The sequence below is a fragment of the Cucumis sativus genome, unplaced genomic scaffold (assembly GCF_000004075.3).
Source record: "Cucumis sativus cultivar 9930 unplaced genomic scaffold, Cucumber_9930_V3 scaffold70, whole genome shotgun sequence".
NCBI lineage: Eukaryota > Viridiplantae > Streptophyta > Magnoliopsida > Cucurbitales > Cucurbitaceae > Cucumis > Cucumis sativus.
This window is the reverse complement of record NW_022279562.1, coordinates 93,944-115,904: the sequence shown is the minus strand read 5'-3', so window position 1 is coordinate 115,904 and position 21,961 is coordinate 93,944. Positions and strand designations below refer to the sequence as shown.

The 21,961-nt window shown below is 35.4% G+C and overlaps 1 protein-coding gene and 2 long non-coding RNA genes across 4 annotated transcripts; 2 read left to right on the top strand and 1 right to left on the bottom strand.

The window, feature by feature from the left end:
• The first annotated feature begins 1,179 nt into the window (after positions 1 to 1,179).
• On the top strand, positions 1,180 to 2,192 carry LOC116406168. The gene is made up of 3 exons (XM_031889860.1): positions 1,180 to 1,297; positions 1,658 to 1,679; positions 1,775 to 2,192. Exons 1-3 carry the CDS (start codon positions 1,180 to 1,182, stop codon positions 2,190 to 2,192), a joined length of 558 nt encoding a protein of 185 aa, XP_031745720.1.
• Positions 2,193 to 3,994: 1,802 nt separating this feature from the next.
• On the bottom strand, positions 3,995 to 5,307 carry LOC116406179. 2 transcript variants are annotated; one of them, XR_004219186.1, is made up of 3 exons: positions 5,141 to 5,307; positions 4,263 to 4,332; positions 3,995 to 4,181 (listed from the first exon to the last, which is right to left on the bottom strand). It is a non-coding gene; the product is annotated as an uncharacterized LOC116406179 (long non-coding RNA). The 2 variants fall into 2 exon arrangements; XR_004219185.1 differs by lacking the exon at positions 5,141 to 5,307 and adding an exon at positions 4,987 to 5,005.
• Positions 5,308 to 13,454: 8,147 nt separating this feature from the next.
• LOC116406172 lies at positions 13,455 to 14,592 on the top strand. The gene is made up of 4 exons (XR_004219180.1): positions 13,455 to 13,565; positions 13,763 to 13,825; positions 14,254 to 14,414; positions 14,495 to 14,592. It is a non-coding gene; the product is annotated as an uncharacterized LOC116406172 (long non-coding RNA).
• The last annotated feature ends 7,369 nt before the right edge of the window (positions 14,593 to 21,961 follow it).

Sequence of the window (21,961 nt, the reverse complement as noted above, 5' to 3'; positions counted from 1 at the left end):
TGGCCGTATAAATAGTTACTTAGTAAACCATATTATGATTTAGATATAATATTCTTTGTTGAGGCATGCTATGATCAAATATGTGACTTTTGAGTTATGTGTAACTGAGCTAAGATGTTGATGCTATGATAAGCATGTATAGGCTATAGTGTTCTGTTAGTTTTGCCTGTTAGAGTCATATAGCTAGTCCTTTGACCCAACTAAGCAGGAAGGGGACTCCTTTTGTTTGGAGTCCAGCGTGTGAGAGCAGTTTCTAGAATCTCAAGCAAAAACTCGTTACTGCATCGGTCCTTACAGTGCCTAATGGATCTGGTAATTATGTGATATACAATGATGCCTCTAAGAAAGGACTGGGTTGCTTTTTGATGCAACAAGATATGATGGTTACTTATGCTTCTCGTCAGTTGAAAAGTCATGAGCAAAACTATCCTACACATGATTTAGAGTTGGCTGCAGTAGTTTTTTGCACTAAAGATTTAGAGGCACTATTTATACGGTGAGAAGATTCAGATCTTCACCGACCATAAGAGCTTGAAGTACTTCTTCACTCAGAAGGAGTTGAATTTGAGGCAGCGAAGATGGCTCGAGTAGGTTAAAGACTATGACTATGAGATTTTATACCACCCAGGTAAGGCAGATGTGGTAGTTGATGCTCTTAGTAGGAAGATATCACATTCTGCAGCACTCATTATTAGGCAGGTTCATTTGCATAGAGACCTTGAGAGAGTTGAGCTTGTAATTTTAGTAGGGGAAGTTACCTCACAGTTAGCTCAATTGTCAGTACAGCCAACTTTGAGGCAGAGAATTATTATTGCCCAGCTCACTAATCCTTATTTGGTGGATAAGCGCCGCTTAGTAGAAGGAGGGCAAGTTGAGGAGTTCTCTATATCCACTGATGAGGGACTCGTGTTTGACAAACGATTATGTGTGCCAGCAGACAATACAGTTAAGACCGAGTTGTTGACTGAGGCCCATAGTTCCCCATTTTCTATGCATCCAGGCAGTACAAAAATGTACTAGGATTTGAAGCGAGTTTACTAGTGGAGAAATATGAAGAGAGAGGTGGCAGATTTTGTTAGTAAATGTCTGGTGTGCCAGAAAGTGAAGGCACCAAGACAAAAGCCAGCAGGGTTGTTACAACCCTTGGGTGTGCTAGAGTGGAAGTGGAAGAATGTATCTATGGACTTCATTTCTGGACTACCTAGGACCCTGAAGAGTTATACAGTGATATGGGTTGTTGTTGACAGACTCACGAAGTCAGCACACTTCATTCCAGGGAAGTCCACTTATACTGCCAGTAAGTGGGCACAAGTTCTGGGTTTGAGTCCCAGGCAACCCATATAATTGTATATAACTGAAGTAGTGAGGTTGCATAGGGTATCGGTATCCATTGTTTTTGATCGAGATGCCCGTTTTACTTTCAAGTTCTGGAAAGGACTTCAGGCTACCATGGGCACGAGATTGGACTTCAGTACAACTTTTCATCCTCAGACTGATGGTCAGATAGAGCGTTTGAATTAGATTCTGGAGGATATGTTGTGAGCTTGTGTGTTGGAGTTCTTAGGGAGTTGGGACTCCCACTTGAACTTGATGGAGTTCGCCTATAATAGCTACCATTGGCATGGCACCGTTTGAAGCTTTGTATGGTAAATTGTAGATTCCCGGTTTGTTGGGGTGAGGTTGGTGAGCAGAGAATGTTAGGCCTTGAACTAGTTCAGCCCACCAACGAAGCCACACAGAAAATTTGAGCTCGCATATTGACAACATAGAGCAGACTGAGGAACTATGCTGATGAACGACGTAGGGATCTTGAGTTTGACGTAGGAGACATGATTTTTCTGAAGGTAGCACCTATAAAGGGTGTTCTAAGATTCGAGAAGAAAGGGAAGTTGAGTCCACGTTTTGTAGGGTCGTTTGAGATTCTTGAAAGGATTGGCCCTGTAGCTTATCATTTGGCCTTGCCTCCGCAATTATCTGCAGTTCATGATGTGTTTCATGTCTCCATGCTGAGGAAGTATGTGACAGATCCCTCACATATAGTCGACTACAAACCATTGCAAATTAACGACAACTTAAGCTATGACGAGCGGCCAGTTGAGATTTTGGCTAAGGAAGTTAAACTGCTTTGTAACAGAGGAATTACATTGGTCAAGGTTTTGTGGCGAAACCACGAGGTTGAGGAAGCTACTTGAGAGAAAGAGGACAACATGAGAGCGCATTATCCCGAGCTATTCGAGGATTAGATCTTTCAAGGACGAAAGTTTCTCAAAGGAGGAAAGATTACAACACCCCAAAACTAGTAAGTTAACTTTAATGTGGGTTATATTAAAAAAAATTGGGTGTTATGTGTGAAATTATTTGATTTGTGGAAGTTAAGTGCGTTGGAATGATATGTGGTTAATTCTGAAATTTGAAATCATTTTGTTAAAGTGGTAATTTTTGGATTGATTGGTTGGTAAATTAAATTTGTAAAGTTGAAAGTATTATGAGTAATTATTGTTTATGGGTATAAGCAAAGTTATAGACGAATAAGAATAATTATATTATGGGATAATATAATTATTAAGGAAACAAGAGAAGTTATTGATGATGGATTGAGTTAGTAATGAAGAAAGAGAAAAATTAATTGAAATAGAAAAAATGAGTTCGTTGGGGAAATTAAATAATGATAATAAAGATAATGACAATAATAATAATAATAATACTTATTCTTATTGTATATATTAAATAAGTCTCTCTCGTATTTCGTGCTCATCTTCTCCACCACACTCTTTCTTCTTCACCATTTAACCCTAGAGTAGCTGTCGCCCCGCTCCTCCAGCCATCATCGAATGCAGCACTCTGGTGAGAGAGTCCCTGTCTCAGTCGCATAGTCGAAGCGTCACGGTCACGAAGCACAACCGTTCGTTTCTCTCCAGCCATGTCGACGCGTGTTGCATCGAACCGTCGAACAACCCCTGTCTTCCTCTGTGCGTTCCTCCTCCACATCATCGGTCAGAACCCTCTCTTCTGTCGAAACCATCACCCGTCGTTGCCTCCACTCGCACAGCACCGCCAGACATCATCGTGCTTGACAGTGAAGGATGCAAGCTGTGAAAGTTTTCATTTTGCGAGCCACATGTCCAAGTCGTGTTAGTTCGAGTCGTATTCCTTCACCGAGCCTCGTGAGTCATCTCTGTGGATCTGAGCCGTTTCGTGTAAGCCATACGCGAGCCACGCGCAACTGAGCCATTCCTGTGTGAGTCGTATGCCAGCCGTGAGTCTCAAGACTCGAGCTGAAGCGTTGTTAGTCGAGCCACCTTCAGTTTTAGCCGCCTGCAACATATTTAAGCCCTTGGTGAGTTTTTGCTTAATTCTCGTTGGGTTTGGTACACCCAAATAATTATTGTTTTGGGTCTAAAATGAGTTAGCACTGGAATGAGTTGAATTATGTTGTTTGAGATGGTCGTATAAATAGTTACTTTGAAAACCATATTATGATTTAGATATTGTATTATTTGTTGAGGCATGCTATAATCAAATATGTTACTTTTGAGTTATGTGTAATTGAGCTAAGATGTTGATCTTATGATAAACATGTATAGGCTATAGTGTTCTGTTAGTTTTGCCTATTAGAGTTGTACCGTATGGGGGTCCATCAGGGTCACCACCTGTGTATGCATGTGTGACTTGTTTGAGATGTGATTCGACGGGATCACTTACAGTTTGACTCTCCTATAGGATGATTCCTTCGGGTTCACCGAGAGCCTAGATGTGTCCCTACGGAACCACTTGATAGTATGCGTTCGGGAGCGCAATAGTATGTGGTACCATGCTACAGGACTCTAACGAAAGGTTAACAGACACATAGTGAGACCACTATGGGTCTCTTACTAAGTATAAATTTATACTCACTCAAATACATATTTTTTTCTCACACCAACAAATCAATAAAATTAATATTATTTTAGGAACTACAATATTTTTCTTTTACATTTGTATATAGAAAATGAAATCTTAATATTGCGTTTGTATATACATTCTATAATAATACATGAAACTAGATCCTAATACAAGACTTAAATAAGAAATCTTAAACGCTTTCACAATCTTCAACTTCAACAATTGCTTCCATCTACTTAGCTTAGCTTGGCTGGCTATCTAAGACCAAAATATACTTTACAACCTGGGGAAGATTAAATCTAGAATTTGCAAAATTAGTACATATTATTTAAAATCAAACTAAACAGACTGCAATCTAAATGTGGAAAATTAAAAATTACCACAAAGTTTCAGTAGAGTAAATAATGTAGCAGCAACAAAGAAGACAATTGAAATGGCAACCCAAAAGTGCTGCAAAAATAAAGAAGAAAATAAGCTTTGATCAAACAACTCATTAAGAAGAAGAAAATAACCTAATTTGGTTCTTCAAAGATCTATAAGAAAAAGAGGAATACAACTAAAGAATAATTATACCATCCTCGACTCTTACTTCAAAGCAAATTTTGAATGTTCAATTTAGCAATGCTAGTCTATAGGCTTCTTACTCTTAATTGTATAAATTTACCCATCAATAGCAACATTGTTTTTATAGAGAAAGTTAAACAATGGAGATGATAAATAATCTTACAAACTCCTATTGGATCGTTTTTCTTTTCAAATGAAAATAGTTAATTTATTTCATTTATGGAAGGTGAAAATCTCAAATATATAGTAAAAGAACATGGAATATAAGGAAGCCCATAAAAAGAAGAGACTCCACTAGCTAGGTATTGATCAAAGATAAATATATGGATAAATAGATGCAACCTACAAATATATCAAAACTGACTAATACTCAAACTAAACTAAAGAAAACAAAAACATTTACTACTAAAAGATAAAATAAAACACAATTCAAAACAATTAATTACCAAGATTGATCTCAATCGAAAACCAAAACGCATCACATTATGAAGATATTGTGCTTCACATAACACTCCAAATAGCTATACCAAAATTACTTACTCTACATTTTCCATTTTGGAAAATCCACCTACAAGAATGCTAGTTACCAAGCTCATTTCTATCCCTTCTCTTCTTTCATTTTTCTAACAAAAGATAGTATGAATAAGGCTGCACATTTGAAAAAATAAAGACAATTAATAATCAATAATGCTACCTAGCAGTCACAAGTTAACAATCAAATGAAGAAACCCAAGGATTTTTGCGGCGGAAGCACGATGAAGATTGGTTGCCGTTCGCGATCTAGGGTCACAGATTGAGAAGAGAACAAAATTAGAAACTAACTTGGAGAGAAAGAAAAGAAAAACTGATAGGGAAAGAGTAGAGTAAGAAAGAGAAAAGTAAGAAAGAGAGGAAAAATTTAGTTTTTAAAACCTAACAATTTTTTAAAAAGAAATTAAAAATGGGGGGTCATTAATGTCAGTTTTTACAAAATACAAAAAATTAAAAAAAAATAAAACTGGCTGATCATTAATGTCGATTTAAAAACGACATTAAACCCTTATCATTAATGTCGGTTTGATCCACCTTTTCAAAAACGACAATAAAGACAATTTTTCATTTTTTTCACCTGACACTACAACCCAGATTTGTTGTAGTGCTATTATGGGTTGATGTATCTTTTTCAGATAAAAAATGCTATTTACTAAAATTCAAAAGAAAAAGTTGTTTTGTCATTTTTTAAAATGACCCATAAAAACGTTATTATATCTCTTATGACAAAGAGTGTGGATTTACTATTCCATATTTGACTTGTTTTTTGTTGGTAAAATTGGATAAGATCGCTTTATATTGATATAATTACACTAATGACACTCTTAAATCAATATTAATAGAAATTGTTTTTTTAAATTTAATTCATTTTCACATCTTTGTGCATATGTACGTGTGTGCGTGTGTGTGTGCATATGTGCGAGTGCGCGTTTGTCCGTGCGGATTGATGTGCGTGTGCGTATGTGTGTGTGCGTGTGTGCATGTGTGCATGTGTGTGTAGATGTGTGTATGCATGTGTGAATGTGTGCGTGCGTTCATGAGTGTGTTCGTGTGTGTGCATGCACATGTGCTTGTGTGTGTGGGTGTGTGCATATGCTTGTGTGTGCGTGTCAGAGTGTGCGTGTGCCCATGTGGGTGTGTGTGTGTGCGTGTCTGTGACTGCACATGTGCCCGTGTGGGTGGATGTGCGCGTGCGCGTGCGTGCATGTGTGTGTGGATGTGTGCAAATGTGCATGTGTCCGTGTGGGTGGGTGTGCGCGTGCGTGCATGTGTGTGTGGATGTGTGCAAATGTGCATGTGTCCGTGTGGGTGGGTGTGCGTGTGTGTGTGTGTGCACATGCGTTCATGCGTGTGTTCGTGTGCGTGCATGCGCATGTGCCTGTGTAGGTGGGTGTGGGTGTGTGTGAGTGCGCATGTGCTCGTATGGGTGGACGTGCGTTCATGCGTGTGTTCGTGTGTGTGCATGCGCATGTGCGCATGTATGTGGGTGTGTACATATGCGTGTGCGCATGCGTGTGCTTGTGTGTGTGTGTGAAAGTGCGCGTGTGTTTGTGTGGGTGTGTGTGTGCTCGTGTGTGTGAGTGCGTATGTGTCCGTGTGGGTGAGTGTGCATGTACGCATGCGTGCATGTGTGTGGGTGTGTGTGTGTGTGCATGTGTGCAAGTGCGCATATGTTTGTGTGGGTGGGTGTGCGTATGTTCGTACACGTGTGTGTGTGTGTGAGCGTGCGTGTCTGGATGTGTGCGTGCGTTCATGCGTGTGTTCGTGTGCGTGCATGCGCATGGGCGTGCGTGTGTGTGGGTGTATGCATGTGCGTGTGCGAGTGCACGTGTGCCAATGTGGGTGGGTGTACGTGTGCTTGTGTGTGTATGAGTGCACATACGCCTGTGTGGGTGCGCGTGCGTGCATGTGTGTCGATGCGTGTGTGCCCATGTGGGTGGGTGTGCGTGTGCGAGTGCATGTGTGTGCACGTGTGCGCGCGTGCGTATGTGTTCGTGTGTGTGCATGTGCATGTACGTGTGCGTGTGTGCATGCGTATTTGTGCGTGTACGTGTGCTTGTACGCGCATGTGCGAGTGCGCGTGTGCCCTTGTAGGTGGGTGTGCGTGTGTGTGAGTGCGCATGTGCCCGTATGGGTGGACGTGCGTGTTTGCGTGCATGTGTATGTGGATGTGTGCATGCGCTCATGCGTGTGTTCGTGTGTGGGTGTGTGCGTGTGCGTGTGCGAGTGCGTGTGTACCCGTGTGGGTGGGTGTGCGTGTGTGAGTGCGCATGTGGTCGTGAGGATGGGTGTGAGTGTGAGTGTGCACATGTGTGTGTGTTTGTGTATGCGTGTGCATGTGTGCGTGTGTGCATATGTGTGTGCACACTGCCTTCACATGGATGTCAAAGAAGCAACCCATTGTTACTCTCTCTACGTGTGAAGCATAATATGTGGTTGCTACCTCATGTAACTTGGTTGAGAAATCTATTAAAGGAGTTATGATATTGCCAAAAGAAGAGCCAACCAGAAATTTTCATAGATAACAAATCAACAATTGCTTTGGCCAAAAACTAGTTTTCCACAACCAGAATAAAGCACATTGATACACATTATTATTATATTAGAGAGTGCATCAGAAGAAAGGAAGTATAGTTAGAGTGCGTGAAGACTCGTGATCCGGTAGCCAACATTTTCACTAAGCCTCTTAAAAAAGAAGAATTCACAAAATTGAGAGACCTGCTTGGAGTAACAAAATCAAGTTTAAGAGAGGATGTTGAAATATAAACTTGATTTTGGGTTTAACAATATTTAGGCATAGCCCAAATAAAAGCCAAATTTCTATAAAGTATTAATTACTACAATATTCTAGATAAATCAATTGTAGGAGATATTTAGAGAAGATTGAAGATACATTTAGAAAATATAAGAAATGAGTGTAATTGTAAAGAATATTCTAGAGAGTCATTTGTAACCGTTAAATAAAGAATGTGTTGCCAAAATCCTAGCCATTCATTTAGGAGTGACAACTAGGATAAATAAGAGGGATGTCCTTCGACTTGTATTAAGTCAAAAAAATAGAAGTGTCTAATAACACAAGTAGCCTCTTATCTCAATTCTCTCTTCCAAATTTCCTCCAACCTCCAAAAATCCTTTCCAACAGTGTATCATTGTATGAGTTAGTAGTAGTAGAAAGAGGAGGGCGATATTTGTTGGCTTCATCCCGTCTTTTAGGCTTATAGAACGTAGTTTGGGAGGGGGTGTCCACTAAAGTTGATGCCAAATCTTTGTTTTTGGAGGCATAAAAAAATGATGAAATTGTTAAGCAACTCTTAGAAAACAATACAATTTGACATTTTATAGTTGAGGAATTGATCTGAAGATTGATAAGCTTATTTGCTTGGACTAAAAAAGTTTGTTTAATTTTTTTAAAAAATGAAAATGGCTACAATTAGGTTTTTCTCCCAGCGTTACTAAAGTTTGATTGAAATGCCTTCAGATTTAAATTTCTAAATGGTTTGTTGAATTAGTGTTTAATTATCTCATAGGTTAACTTTCGCTCTTACTATTGATGCGTGACTACAATTGGTATGTCTGAAAGTGAAACCTAAACCTTTCCTTCACTAGAAGAAATATGGGCTTTAGTGTCAGGTGAAAAAAATGAAAATCTGGCTTTAATGTCATTTCTGAAAAGACGGATCATTAATGTCGGTTTTAAATCGACATTAATGATATTTCCATTTTTAATTTTTAAATTTTTTTTTATTATGTGAAAACTGACATTAAAGACCCTTCCCCTTTTTAATTTCTTTTTTAATTTTTTTAAGTTGTAAAAATTAAATTTCCCTCTCTCTCTTACTTTACCCATTCCTATCAAAATTTTCTCTCTCGATTTCGAATTTCCTTCTCCCTTCTCTTCTCATTCTATGACCTAAAACTCATCGTCGTCTTTGTGCCCATAATTCATCCCAATCGCCGTCGTGGCTAAAACTCTTCCTTCAAGTCTTTCCCAGTCGCCATTGTGCTTTGGCTATCGAGAAACGCCTCTGTTGTGCTCAATCATCTTCGACCATTCGCAGTCGCCCAGAACTCTTCCTTCAAGTCTTTCCCAGTCACAGTCGTCGTCGTGCTTCCGCCGCAAGAGTCCCTCGTGTCCAATCATCTTCAAATCCACCACCATAGCCACCACCGTGCCCAGCCATTGCAACCATCGCGTGCCCAGCCGTCATCTTCGGCTAGCACAGGGCAGACCAAGACAGAGGGCAACTCAACCCTTGAATACCAATCTGGTATTACTTCATCAGACATTGGACGAAAGGGAGTGGACTACAGAGGCCCTTTCGAGCCTTCTTCTGGAGGTTCAAAGAATTTTCATACGCTTTTTTTTTTAGGCATCAAAATAGATCATTGAATCAATCTTTAGTAGGTTCTAATTTCTGTTGTCTGCTTTTTGTTATTAACATATTGGTATGTGGATTTAGTTTGGTAAGAAAATGTAATGGTAAATAGAGAGTTGATTTGGAAGATATGAAGAGGAAGTGGGCAGTGGGTTAATGGAGATTGGGGTTTAAAGGTAAAGAAGGAAAGTACCAAAGAGAGTGAAGAAATGAAATAGTGAATGATAAATATAAAAGGTAACTACAAATAAGAGAAAGGGAGAGATTTAGTTTAGCATTGTTTGGAAATTGGAACGTAATATTCACTTCTCTATTTTCCTCAATTTAATTTAGGATTAACTTTTGAGACATTTTTCACTGACTTCGTGTTATTAACATATTGGTATCTGGATTAGTTTGGTAAGAAAATGTAATGGTAAATAGAGAGTGTTGATTTGGAACTTATGGAGATGTAGTGAGAAGTGTGTTAATGGAGATTGAGGTTAATAGGGTGAAGACTAGATTTATATTAAGTGTGTTATAGGGACGGTAAGTTCATCTTTTGTTTTTAAACATATAATAATTATTTGTGTTTTATTTCTATTTCTCTAATCTTAAAATGTTCTTATTAATTCTTATACTTTAGTTTATGTAGTAGTAATCTTTGTTTATTTCAAGTTTGGAAATTTATTTGACAAAGGTTTAATGTTGGAGACTACACTTGTAACATCTCGAACTCTAGGGTACCTTATTATATATATGTGTGTATATATATCTTTTTTTTTAGAAAAGAAGTTAAGGGAGAAAGAGATTTGGAAGGTTAAGATAATAATAATATACATTTAATAATATTGTTATAATTTTTTTTTAAATCATTAAGTTAAATAAAGAAAAAGGAAATAAAAAAAAAAAGAAAAGAAAATCAAAGATTTTCTTTCTCTCTCCTCTCTCTCTCTCTCTCGCACGTCCCTTCCCCGTTTTTCTTTTTCTTTCTTTTTCTCTTCCTCTTCCTCACATCTTCCAGCCGCCCCACCCCTCTTTTTCTTTTCATCTCCGATTCACGAAGCCGCCGACCGAAGGTTCTTCCACCGTTCAGATCCACGACAGCCACCGCCTCCCTCTGATTATGCTTTTGGGGTTGAGATGTTTATTAAAAATGGGTTGAAACATTCAAAGATGTCGAACGTCATGACTTGTCCTTGTTTAAAATGCGTAAATGCAAAGACTTTAGATGTGAATACAATTAGAGATCAATTATTTTTTTAACGACATCGAGTGGGGAAGAAATTCTTGTACAAACCATCACGTTCTTATGCAACAGTTGCTACTTGTGGCAATTCATGGTATTTTATGAAACATGTAAGACTTGTAATTGTTCGACTATGCTTCTTCTTTAATGCTATATGTAAGAAGACAGTTGGTTCATCACAATTAAAAGGAATGCAAGAAGATGTTGTTGTCACTCTATGCCTATTAGAGAAGTATGTTCCACCATCATTTTTTACCATAATGGTACACCTTGTTGTGCATCTCATAAGAGAAATTGAGTTATGTGGACCTGTTCATCTAAGGTGGATGTATCCTTTTGAACGATACATGAAAGTTTTGAAAAATTATGTGTGAAACAGAAATCGACCAGAAGGATGTATGGTAGAAAATTATATTGTTGAAGAGGCTATAGAGTTCTGTTCAAAATTTATGGTGGGTGCTAGCACTATTGGACTAAACTCATCTGTAATAAAAGCAGATTCAAACGTGGATAGATCATTATCAGCTTCTTCTTTTATCAGACCGATTAAGGAGCAGTTAGATCAAGCTCATCTTTACGTTATTCAAAATGTAAACGAAGTTCTACCATACATTGAGTACGTTCTAAATCCCATCTATTCTCATTTTACATAAGTTGGTTATGTAATTACCTAATAATTTTGTTATTTCTGACAGAAAAAATATGGAGAGTTTGTGTAAGCTTAACTCTGGTAAATATAGAAGTAAAAAATGGATTCAAGAAGAGCATAATCGAACATTCAGTCGGTGGTTGTCCACACGGGTAATTACTAGAACCATACACTTCCATGTTTATTTTAGATCTAAACTAATCAGATCCAATATATTTTGTAGGTTGCCCTCGCTCTCGAAGTTCCTAAAAATTCCATCACGCCTTCCTTAAGATGGATAGCTCATGGACCTTCTCCACATGTGGCTACATATTCTGATTACATGATCAATGGTTATTACTACCACACAAAAAGACGTCGATGATATTAGGAGAGTTCAAAATAGTGGAGTTAGTATAACAACCACTACAATGCAAGTGTCTAGTTCTAAAGACAAAAACCCAGTCATATCAGATATGACATTTTATGGCATAATACAAGAGATATGGGAGATTGATTACCATCAATTATCCTTTGTTTTATTTAAGTGTGATTGGGTTGATAATAGAAGTGGAGTCAAAGTGGACGAGCTTGAGTTTACCATTGTGGATCTCAAACGTATTGGACATAAATCAGACCCATTTGTTTTAGCCTCCCAAGCAAAACACATATTCTATGTGAAAGATTCTGCAAATCCTAAATGGTCAGTGGTTTTAACATCTCCACGTAGAACTATTGAAGAAGATTTCTTTGAAGATGAAATAGGAGATATGCTACTAGAGTGTGGTTATGGAGTTGTTCAAAAGATGCCCAATGTTGATACACCTCACGAGATTGATGATACAACTTCATCATATATTAGACATGATTGTGAGGGTAGATGGGTTGATAAGTAATAATTGTATAAATGTTTTATTAAGGTATGCCATTTACTTTCCTTTATAATAGATTTATGTTCAGAGATTGTAATTACTAAGCTTATTTTATGTCCTTACTTTGCTCACTAACGTGCTTACTAATACATATATGTTTTTTTTTGCAGATTCATAGATGGAGGAGTCACATACTTAAGTGAGGATGAAAGAAAAATGATTCCCCAAAGCAAGAAACAAATCATTCGCGCCATGTGGCCCAACGACTATGCCAGAGTTAGCATGTAAGAAACTGGGCAACGGTTGCCCGTTCAATTTAATGAACATGGGCAACTTGTAAGAGCTATATCTAAGAAAATTCAAAGTTACATTGGTGTGTGTGTTCGACAACAGATTCCTATCACATACAAATCTTGGAAACAAGTTTCGAATGAGTTGAAAGATAAAATCTACGATTGTATATCGGTATGAATTCTATAATTACATTTTTCTTACAATGTAGTTTGATTTCCCTAAGTCTAAATATTTTTTTCTTTTTTCTTGTGTAGATGTCGTTTGAGTTATATCCCAATGTTAGACATTCTATCCTAATGTCTGCATCTAGAAAGTATCGAACTTTCAAAACTACGTTAACTCTTCTGTATATACTTTCGTTTAAGGATCAACCATCATGTTTGTAGTTTCCTCCTAAGATCTATTCTCATATTAATCAAGAAGATTGGAAATCCTTTGTGGACGCTAGACTGACTGAAGAATGTGAGGTAAATAAATTTAATTACATGTTAACTTTAATGTTGGTTTGGTATGTAACTACAAACTAATTTTTTGTATAGGATTATAGTCGTATTCAAAGGGAAAGAAGATCAAAATGCATATACAATCATCACATTGCTAGTAAGGGATATGAAAATCCTGCCGAAGAATTAGTAAGTATTTCTAATTGAATGAAATAATTTATCTTAATATGTTTATGCTAATTAAATATATATCTTTGGTTGCATAATATAACGTGTGATCTTTCCTATCGTTCAACTCTTTGGAAAGAAGCAAGAAAAGGAAAAAACAATGATTATTTTATGATGCTACTCGAGATTGTGTCTCTCGAATCGTAAGTTTGCTTGCGATTTACTTATATACAATATTTAATCTTTTGTTAACTTAGTTAATGATGAATACTTGTATTGTTCTATAGGATGCATTAGCTGAAACACATAGAGATGAGGACATATTGACTGAGTCATTGGGCTCTAAGGAGCATGGTGGACGTGTACGTGGCATGGGTGGTTTTGTCTCTCAATCACTATATTTCAAGACAGTGAAAGGGAAAGAGAAAATTGCAAGTTCTCAAGTTGTAGAAGATGACTCAAAAAAGCAAAAGTTACAAAAAGGGTCATAATCACTTGAGATCGTCCATCAGAAGTGTTAACATAGATCTCTATGCCGATGAGGATTTGGGCAACACACCTATGAACGAAGAAGTGAAGGTAATTAACTTTGTTGTCACTTTTAAAATTTTAATGTTTATAGGATAAATTGTTCTTAATGATGCTTTTAATACTTGTAAAGTAAACACCGTGCAAATTGGCTATAGGAACAATTAATAATATTGTTGCAATAGCAACCGTACTTGATGATAGCAATGGTGGTCCCAATGTTAAAATCTTGGTGGACTTGCTCATAGGAGGAGATTGTAGTTTACCTATTCCAGTGAAGGGCAAGATAGAGACTTTAAATCAAGCATTAGGTAATATTGTTGAATGACCTCGTTGACTTGTTTATGTGCTATTGAAGCTTTGATATTTATTTGTGATTGTATTTTAGGTTTTGATATTATTTTGTTTGTGCTTGGAGCATTCAACCCCAAAGGATGTTCTGTATTCTTCAAATTACATAAATGTTAATGGAACCATTAAGCTCTTATATGGACATGTCGTGAACAATATGAAGGATGTAGATATGGTTCGCATCCTAATGAACGAGCTAATATTCGGTAAAAACAAATTCATTTATTTAGCTCGTTAGGACTTGCTCCATTATTGCGGCATGGTAGAAATAGGCTATATGTGCATCCTAGCATACATTACGTAAGTAAACATCTTTTACTCATCTTTATGTCCAATACTATAGCTATAGTTATTTTGTTCCTTTTTAACTACGGTTGCTTTTACTTAGATATCTTTGGGATGAATGTGATTGTGGAAGCAAGTTTTTTGTTATGACCAAGCAAAAATAACATCACATATCAAGGATCGTGATCTCCGATCCAGAAATTTTGCCAACCAGTTAGAAGCGGCTACCTTGGAACAAATAGTTCTAATTCCGTATAATACTGGGTAAATAAATAAGATTAACACATTATTATGTGTTTTCATTGAGGTTAAATGTATACTCACATTGAAGATGTTTATTGTAGTTTTCATTGGATGTTGCATGTCATCGATCTTCGAGAGAACTGTGTTTATGTTTTGGACTCTCTTCAAAGTAAAGTTAACGAAGACATCCATGGAGTCATAAATGTGACTTATGATTTACTTCTTATTTGACTTCATTGTCTTCTAATTCTAATGTTTCCAAATGTATAGAGGATTAAAAACATGGCAAGCTAAGCATGATTTACAACATTATCGGTCAAATCCGAAATGGAAACCTATAAAGGTAATTTGCATTGACACATAATTATTTTCAATGAAACATAAGAATAATTTGTATGTAATTTATATACATGCAGTGTCCTCGTCAATTGGATTCGGTTGGGTGTGGGTATTATGTCCAAAAGTATATACATGAAATCGTGCATATTTCTAGTACTCCCATCACTAGCCTTGTAAGTTTCTACTTTCACTTTTTATATGTTACAAATTACATAAATTATCTAAACTTATTCTTTTCATACCTTTCTTTTTACGTAGTTTAATACAAAAAAGTGCATATACGCAAGAGGAGATTGACGAGATTCGAACAAAATATGCAAGCTTTGTTAGCCGATTTGTGTAAGCTTTTACACTTTTTTTGTAGTATATAAGTTACTAGTACTAATACTAATTGTTTTAATATATAAGCTACGAGATTCTAGTACTACTTGTTGTACATACTTTAATTTTGAGGTTTTCTGCTTGTAGTAGTTTATGAATAAGTGTTGTATTGTAGTGTTTTAGGTGTTGACTTTAGAGTGTATTTGTTGTAGTACTATGTGGAAAGTGTGTATTAGTGGAGGAATTTGTTGTACACATACTTTAATACTTTACATATTATTTACTTGATTGATATGTGTATTTTTGTAGTATTATGAAAGTGTGGAAAAGTGTATTTTTGTAGTTTTCCATGGAAGTGTGGAAGTGTATGTGCTGGTTTTGTGGCCTCTTACCATGTTGAATTCTATAGCTAGAAATAGTATTAGTTTGCCATTGGATGTGTGGAAGTGTATGCTGGTTTTGTAGGGGTTGATCTTCCTTGTAGGTGAAATGGAAATATTGGTTTGCCATGGAAGTGTGGAAATGTATGTGTTGGTTTTGTAGGTTTCTTACATGTTGAATTCTATAGCTAGAAATAGTATTAGTTTGCCATTGGATGTGTGGAAATGTATGCTTGTTTTGTAGGTGTTGATCTTCTTCCTTGTAGGTGAAATGGAAATATTGGTTTGCTATGGAAGTGTGGAAAAATGTATATATGTTGGGTTTTTAGGTGTTGAATTCTGTAGCTAGAAATATTATTAGTTTGCATCGAAGTGTGGAAGTGTATGTGCTGGTTTTGTAGGTTTGAATTCTATATAGCTAGAAATAGTATTAGTTTGCCATTGGATGTGTGGAAGTGTATGCTTGTTTTGTAGGTGTTGATCTTCTGCCTTGCAGGTGAAATATGGAAGTAATATATAAGGTTTGCCATGGAGTGGTAGACAGCTAACAATCATGCAACAATTATTTTTTATACTTTTTTAATATTCGATGACGAACATTTCATGTCGTAATTCGTAACAAATAATGTCGATTTCGACACCATGAAAAATAATTAAAATAAATAAATTAAAAAAACAAACAAGGCTTTGATGTCGGTTTAAAAACGACATTAAAGGAAAACCAACAATAAAGGTCAACAATTACGCCATAAAAAATGTTGATTTAAAACCGACATCAGTGGCCATCAATGATGCATTTGATGTCATTTTTAAACTGACATCAAAGCAAAAATGACATTAAAGGCCTTTAATAACGCTAGCATAGATGTCAATTCCGAACTGACACCAAAGGCCATTAATGTCGGTTCTAAACTGACAATAAAGAGCAAATTTCTTCTAGTGCTTGCTCCATATTATAAGTAGATTTTCATTTAGCTAACTGCTAAAGTGAACTTATGGACTTCCACTTAGGGTTCAGTCGTTATATTCTCGATAGTCGAGCCCCATATTATTCTCGATAGCCGAGCCCCATATTGTTTGCAATGGAATGAGTCCTCACATTATAACCCTTGAGGAGACGAACATGAGAGCTTTTCCCTTCTCGTAACACGAAGAAGTGAAAGATTAGCTCTATTACTTGTCACCAGAAAGCCCTAGAAGAGTGAATATCACGCTTTGGAGAATGCGAAATGGACTATGAACTGTGCAGAAGTTTTGCAAATGAAACCTCCCTTTCTCAGTTTATCTCCTCATGTTTGTCCCTTGTGTTTGCATGCTTTAGAAGATTTACATCATATTTTCTTCTCCTGCCTACATGCAAAGAAGTGTTGGTTTTGGCTTACTTGGCTATCTTCATTTGAATTGGATTTTCGACTATAGATTTAGGAGAACGCGGTCCAGCTTATTTCATGTCCCATTCTCAAGAAGAAACCAAGATTGATTTGGTTAAATGCAGTAAAGGCCATTTTACCAGAAATTTGGTTTGAACATAATCAACTAACATTTCAAAATAAAGCTTTCTCTTGGACAACTCGAGTCGAAATGGCTAGAATCAATGCTTCTACTTGATGCTCTCTTTCAAAAGACATCAAAGATTTCTCCATACAAGATATAAGTCATAACTGGCCGACTTTCATTTTTAATTCTTAGTCCACTACTGTACTCTTATTTTATTTCTTTTGGATTTCTAGCGGTCTTAAATCTATGTTGTATAGTTATTGGGCAGTTTGTATGATCTATTCTAAACCTTGTCGTTGGTTTAGTCTTTTGGTTTAAGTCTCGATATGGTGAGAACGCTAAGTGGGTGTCAACCTAGATGAGATGTCCGAGTGCACTAGCTGATCCTAGGGCTTCTTTGTATTATCTTTTGTCTTGTCTACTCATTTTCAGCTTAATGAAGAGGCTCCTTTCCTATTTCAAAAAAAAAAAAAAAAAAAAAGGTAAATGTGTGATTCTTATAAAGTAAATTATCCTACAGATTAAAAGTTTGAACTTAGACTATTCCAAGTGCTTCACCAAATCTTAAATATTTGAACCAAGTGCACCAACTTTGCACAACACAACAATGTAAAACACATTAACTACTTTCTCTTTTATGCACATTATATATCAAAATAAAAATATTAGAAGGGAAAAAATGGAGAGAAAAAAAACATACTAACAACGATAAAATATAATAAGCTTCAATCGAAGAGAGAAGGTTTGAAGAACATAATTCAAAGGTTCCCAAAATCATATCATAATTAGAAAGCCAATACCAACCACCAATTCAAAGAGAACACCTAATTTACCATACAAAAGTCTAAATATAATTTTTTTTTTTAATCTTGTGTTTTAGTGTATGATGCAAGTGAAGCAAAACAATATTACAATATAAGATCTTTTTACCCTGATATTTATTAATCAACTAAGAAAAATTTGCGTTCAAAGTTGACCAAGAATCCAAGACTTTCAATCGGCAAAGGTAATATTCTGAACATGGTAGTTGGATGTGTTCCCTTTAGCATACTATCTTAAATAATCACTTTTTGTTATTTAAGAAAAACTCCATTTTCTCTTATTACGGAAAAAGGATTTGATAATAGGTAAGTATAATTTAATAGAAATTCTAACTAAAGAGAACTAATTATAAAAGAAAATAACGTCTAAAAGGAATAATTAAAAAAATAACTAAGGCAACTATACAATACAAATCTACACTTGGTAATCACAACTTTCGATCTTCCTTGTATGGAGTAACATTTTAAAGAGGCCGAACTAAGATAAAGATCTAAGCGAAAACTTCATCGATGGCATAAGAAAGATGGATGGAAACCTTATAATGATACATATTCTTACAAATCCAGATGTACGGGTGCTCGTGTGTGTTCAATAAAGTAAATAATAGAAAAAATTTCAAGCAAAAACCAAGCATAATAAATTTCTATGACCATTAAGACATCCATATTCTTATCGCTTCTCTCCCACGTTTCACGAAGGCCCTCAGCCATCTGCCAATTCCATTTGAATTATTTTTGATAAAGCCCATTAAAAAAAAAAGTTCAAAATGCACTTTGAGACCTAAAATGACAACCAAGTATGCAAGTGAAACAAACTTAGTCTTAAACAAGTCTCAAAATGGCAATCAAGTGGGTAAGGTCAACAAACTTAATATCTAAAATTTACATATACTTTAAAATTTATTTCTTCTCTTTTCATTTTTTTTCTCATATTTCATTTCTCAAGATTTAAATAGTTTTTTTGTTTTATCTGTACTTTTTTTGATAGGTTATGAGTTATGAGCTTATAGTTTAGCATTGTTAGGTCGTTTTGAAAATTCAAGTGATACTCCAAGGTTATTCTTGGAATATTCTTTTACATTATATTTGTTAAATCACTATTTAATTTATTAAGAGCTTGATAAATAACCACTAAACTAAAACCATAGAGGATAATTGATAGACCACTAGTACATGTTCTATCACTAACTAACAGACGGTAAAACTTTGTTATATTTGTGAATATCTTCAGCAATTTTATCATTTAAGACAATTTTTCGTATAATATCGACATGAACATCGTAAGAAAACTCAAATTAAGTAAGTTAAATTAAAAAAAAAAAATTGTATGAATGTTTCGAGAACCATTAATTATAAATTCAACATTTTTGAATGAAAAATTGGATTGGTTTGTGGTGACGGCTAACATGCATGTCTAACAATTATTTTTCAATTTCTAATACTTTCATCCATTGCCAAAGTTGGAAACTAATGTTCACAATTTTTTTTATCTTATTAAATGAAATTTCACATTTCTTGAAAATTATGGATTATAATTATTTGAAAAACAAAATATATTTTTTTTGCTTGACAATTTTATCTCAGTTTTTGCAGTAAAATTTGATTTTTTTAGTCTAAATTTTAAAAACAAAATATTTGTTTTAGTTATAAAGAAATTGTTTTGGGTTTTAAATGAGCTTTATCACAAATAATTCAAATATATATTAAATGGGTTTTTCTTCACTAAATCCTTTATAGTTTTTCCCTCATCTCCCCTTCTCTCTCACTCACGTTTCCCTCAATCAAATATGAATCCTACGGCTGGAGTTTTATGAAAAAAGCCAAAGCCCCTTATTGGATTTGAACCGATGACTTACGCCTTACCATGACGTTACTCTACCACTGAGTTAAAAAGGCCTATTTGATTCAATTTCTGAGTAAGCCACTAGCCACGATGAGTCTAGTGTATATAATTCTTATAAATTATAAATAATAAGATATGTACATAAATATATCTTATCTAATGAGTATAGGTAAAATGGTTTTTTATATTGGATTTATCAATGCAATGAATTGTTTCATCATAAGACCGATCCCTAATTAAATTGACGAGCCTCATCCTAACGAAATGAACTTGATTCATACATGTACACACACGAATTGAACATAGATACATTCATCGAATCGTTGATAAAGCAATTCTACTTGGCGAGGAAAAAATTTTCAATAACTTGTTGATCCCTATCCCCAGATTTTAAAGATTTTTTTTTTTTGAATATTTATTATTTTTGTTTATTTTAGACATTTCTTCTAATCACTATTTTCATTTGATATTCTATAATAAGTAATATAACTATATATTCCAATTTGCAAATTTATGTATATTATTTAAATTAAATAAATAAAAAAAAGAAATTAAATAAATAAATAAATAATGCAATTGAATTTTAAATAAAAGAATTTCTTCCCCTACTTCTTCTCTAACGGCTCTTTCTCTCTACTTTCTCGTCCTCTCCCCTTCTCTTATCTTCTTCGTCTTCCTCAAAATCGCGATTCACGGCCATCTTCTTCTCCTAGCCCTAACAGCGCTGGATTTCTCAACTGTCGATCGAGTGACAATCATGCCTGCCTGCTTGACAAAGCCTTTTCGGTCTACCAATAAAGGAAAAGCGATTGCTGGTGACACGAAAGCTGTGCTCGACGCTCTTTTTCCTATTCCACTGCGCGTCGTGGTCTTTCCCTTGCTCTTTGGATGACTACTGTGGACGAAGAGCACAACTACTTCCAGTCTCTGGTCGATAAGTACCCAAGGAAGGTAAATTCCAGCGGAGAAAGTCGAGAGCTCCTTAGTTGATCACAAATCCTTCCAAATTCTTTGTTCGTAGACTAATTTGAAATCCTTCCAAATTCTTTGTTCGTAGACTAATTTGAAATCCTTCCAATATGGATCCATGCTGTCTTTTATATCCATAAGATACCAATTAGATTGTGTTAATTATTGTTTATAAGAAAATATTTGTGTGCAGAGTTGCAGTGGGTAAATCTTAATGGCTGCCAGAAAATTGGTTCCGGATATATTACTCTCAACACAAAGTATTTTTTATCAGTTTACTTCCCATCGGGTATTTGCTCTTCCTATGCTTTATCCTTATCCCATCTTTCTCCGCTCTAGTCTTCATAGGATGGATTTCTGTGGTGTAAATTTATTCATCTACTTTGTTTGATTTATGGTTGCATTTAGGGAGAAGGTAAATTACATAAGCCAAAGTAGTTATGGAAAACATCTCCAATTTACAGCAAGTTAAAGAAAAAAAAAGAAGAGAAAAACAGCAGTTCAAAAAAACTGGGCATCTTGCTTCTTTCTTATTGATGTATGTAATTTACAAAAGGTTTGGTGGAACACCTACAACAATCTTTTTGAACTTTTTGGTAGGTTATGAATTACGAACTTGTATTGAATATTTGTTAGGTCGTTTTAATAATTCAAGTGATGCTTAGAAAATGCAACCGAGCTTAAACAATTCTGCACATTTTTCTAAAATTTTTAGTTTAACCTTTTTAATAAAATTCGATGGAAATTCTTGTTTTCTTTTTTGTAGGAATAAAGGAAAATGAAATATAACCAAACTTGGGATCTTTGCAAGCAAGCTTCCATGAAGAAACTAGGTTACAAGGGGAGGTCTTCTGTTCTCCTTTTCTTTTTTTTTTCCATCCGTAGAATCTTGCTTAAAATGCTTTTGAAGGACAATGCATATTTTTTAAGTGGGGGGTGGGGTTGTAGCCTTGCACATTCCATGTCCTTTGGGAAATTTTCATTTTGCAAATTTTGCTAAAAATGTCAAAATTTAGAAACTTTTGCAATGCTCTATGCTTAGAATAAGTACCATGTCTACTTCGCTTTTTAGCATAAAAAAGCATGTATGCCTAACGCATGAGAACGGAGCTCGGATTTGTGATTGTATTTGTTCTTTGAATATGTTACATATGTTGAAAATGCATATATTGATAGCTTAGAAATGAGTAGAACACTTGGTTCATTTTCTGAATATTGTGAATTATGTACATAATAATATGTGCGGTTCTCTTTTTTATCTCAATTTTAATCCCCTTTTTTGCCATATTCTAATGCCTTTTTTATATTAATTTTAAATCCCTCTTTTGGCCATACACATTTGTATAAGATTGTTTGAAAGCAAAATATGATTGTTAGGTCAGGTAGAAAGCAAAGTCG

What these genes read in the sequence shown, in the direction of transcription:
- LOC116406168 (XM_031889860.1), top strand. Translation starts at nt 1,180, where the DNA reads ATGGACTTCATTTCTGGACTACCTAGGACCCTGAAGAGTTATACAGTG. An exon ending in GAAGTCCACTTATACTGCCA is followed by an intron (nt 1,298 to 1,657) that starts GTAAGTGGGCAC and finishes GGTAAATTGTAG; the next exon opens with ATTCCCGGTTTGTTGGGGTG. An exon ending in TCCCGGTTTGTTGGGGTGAG is followed by an intron (nt 1,680 to 1,774) that starts GTTGGTGAGCAG and finishes AACATAGAGCAG; the next exon opens with ACTGAGGAACTATGCTGATG.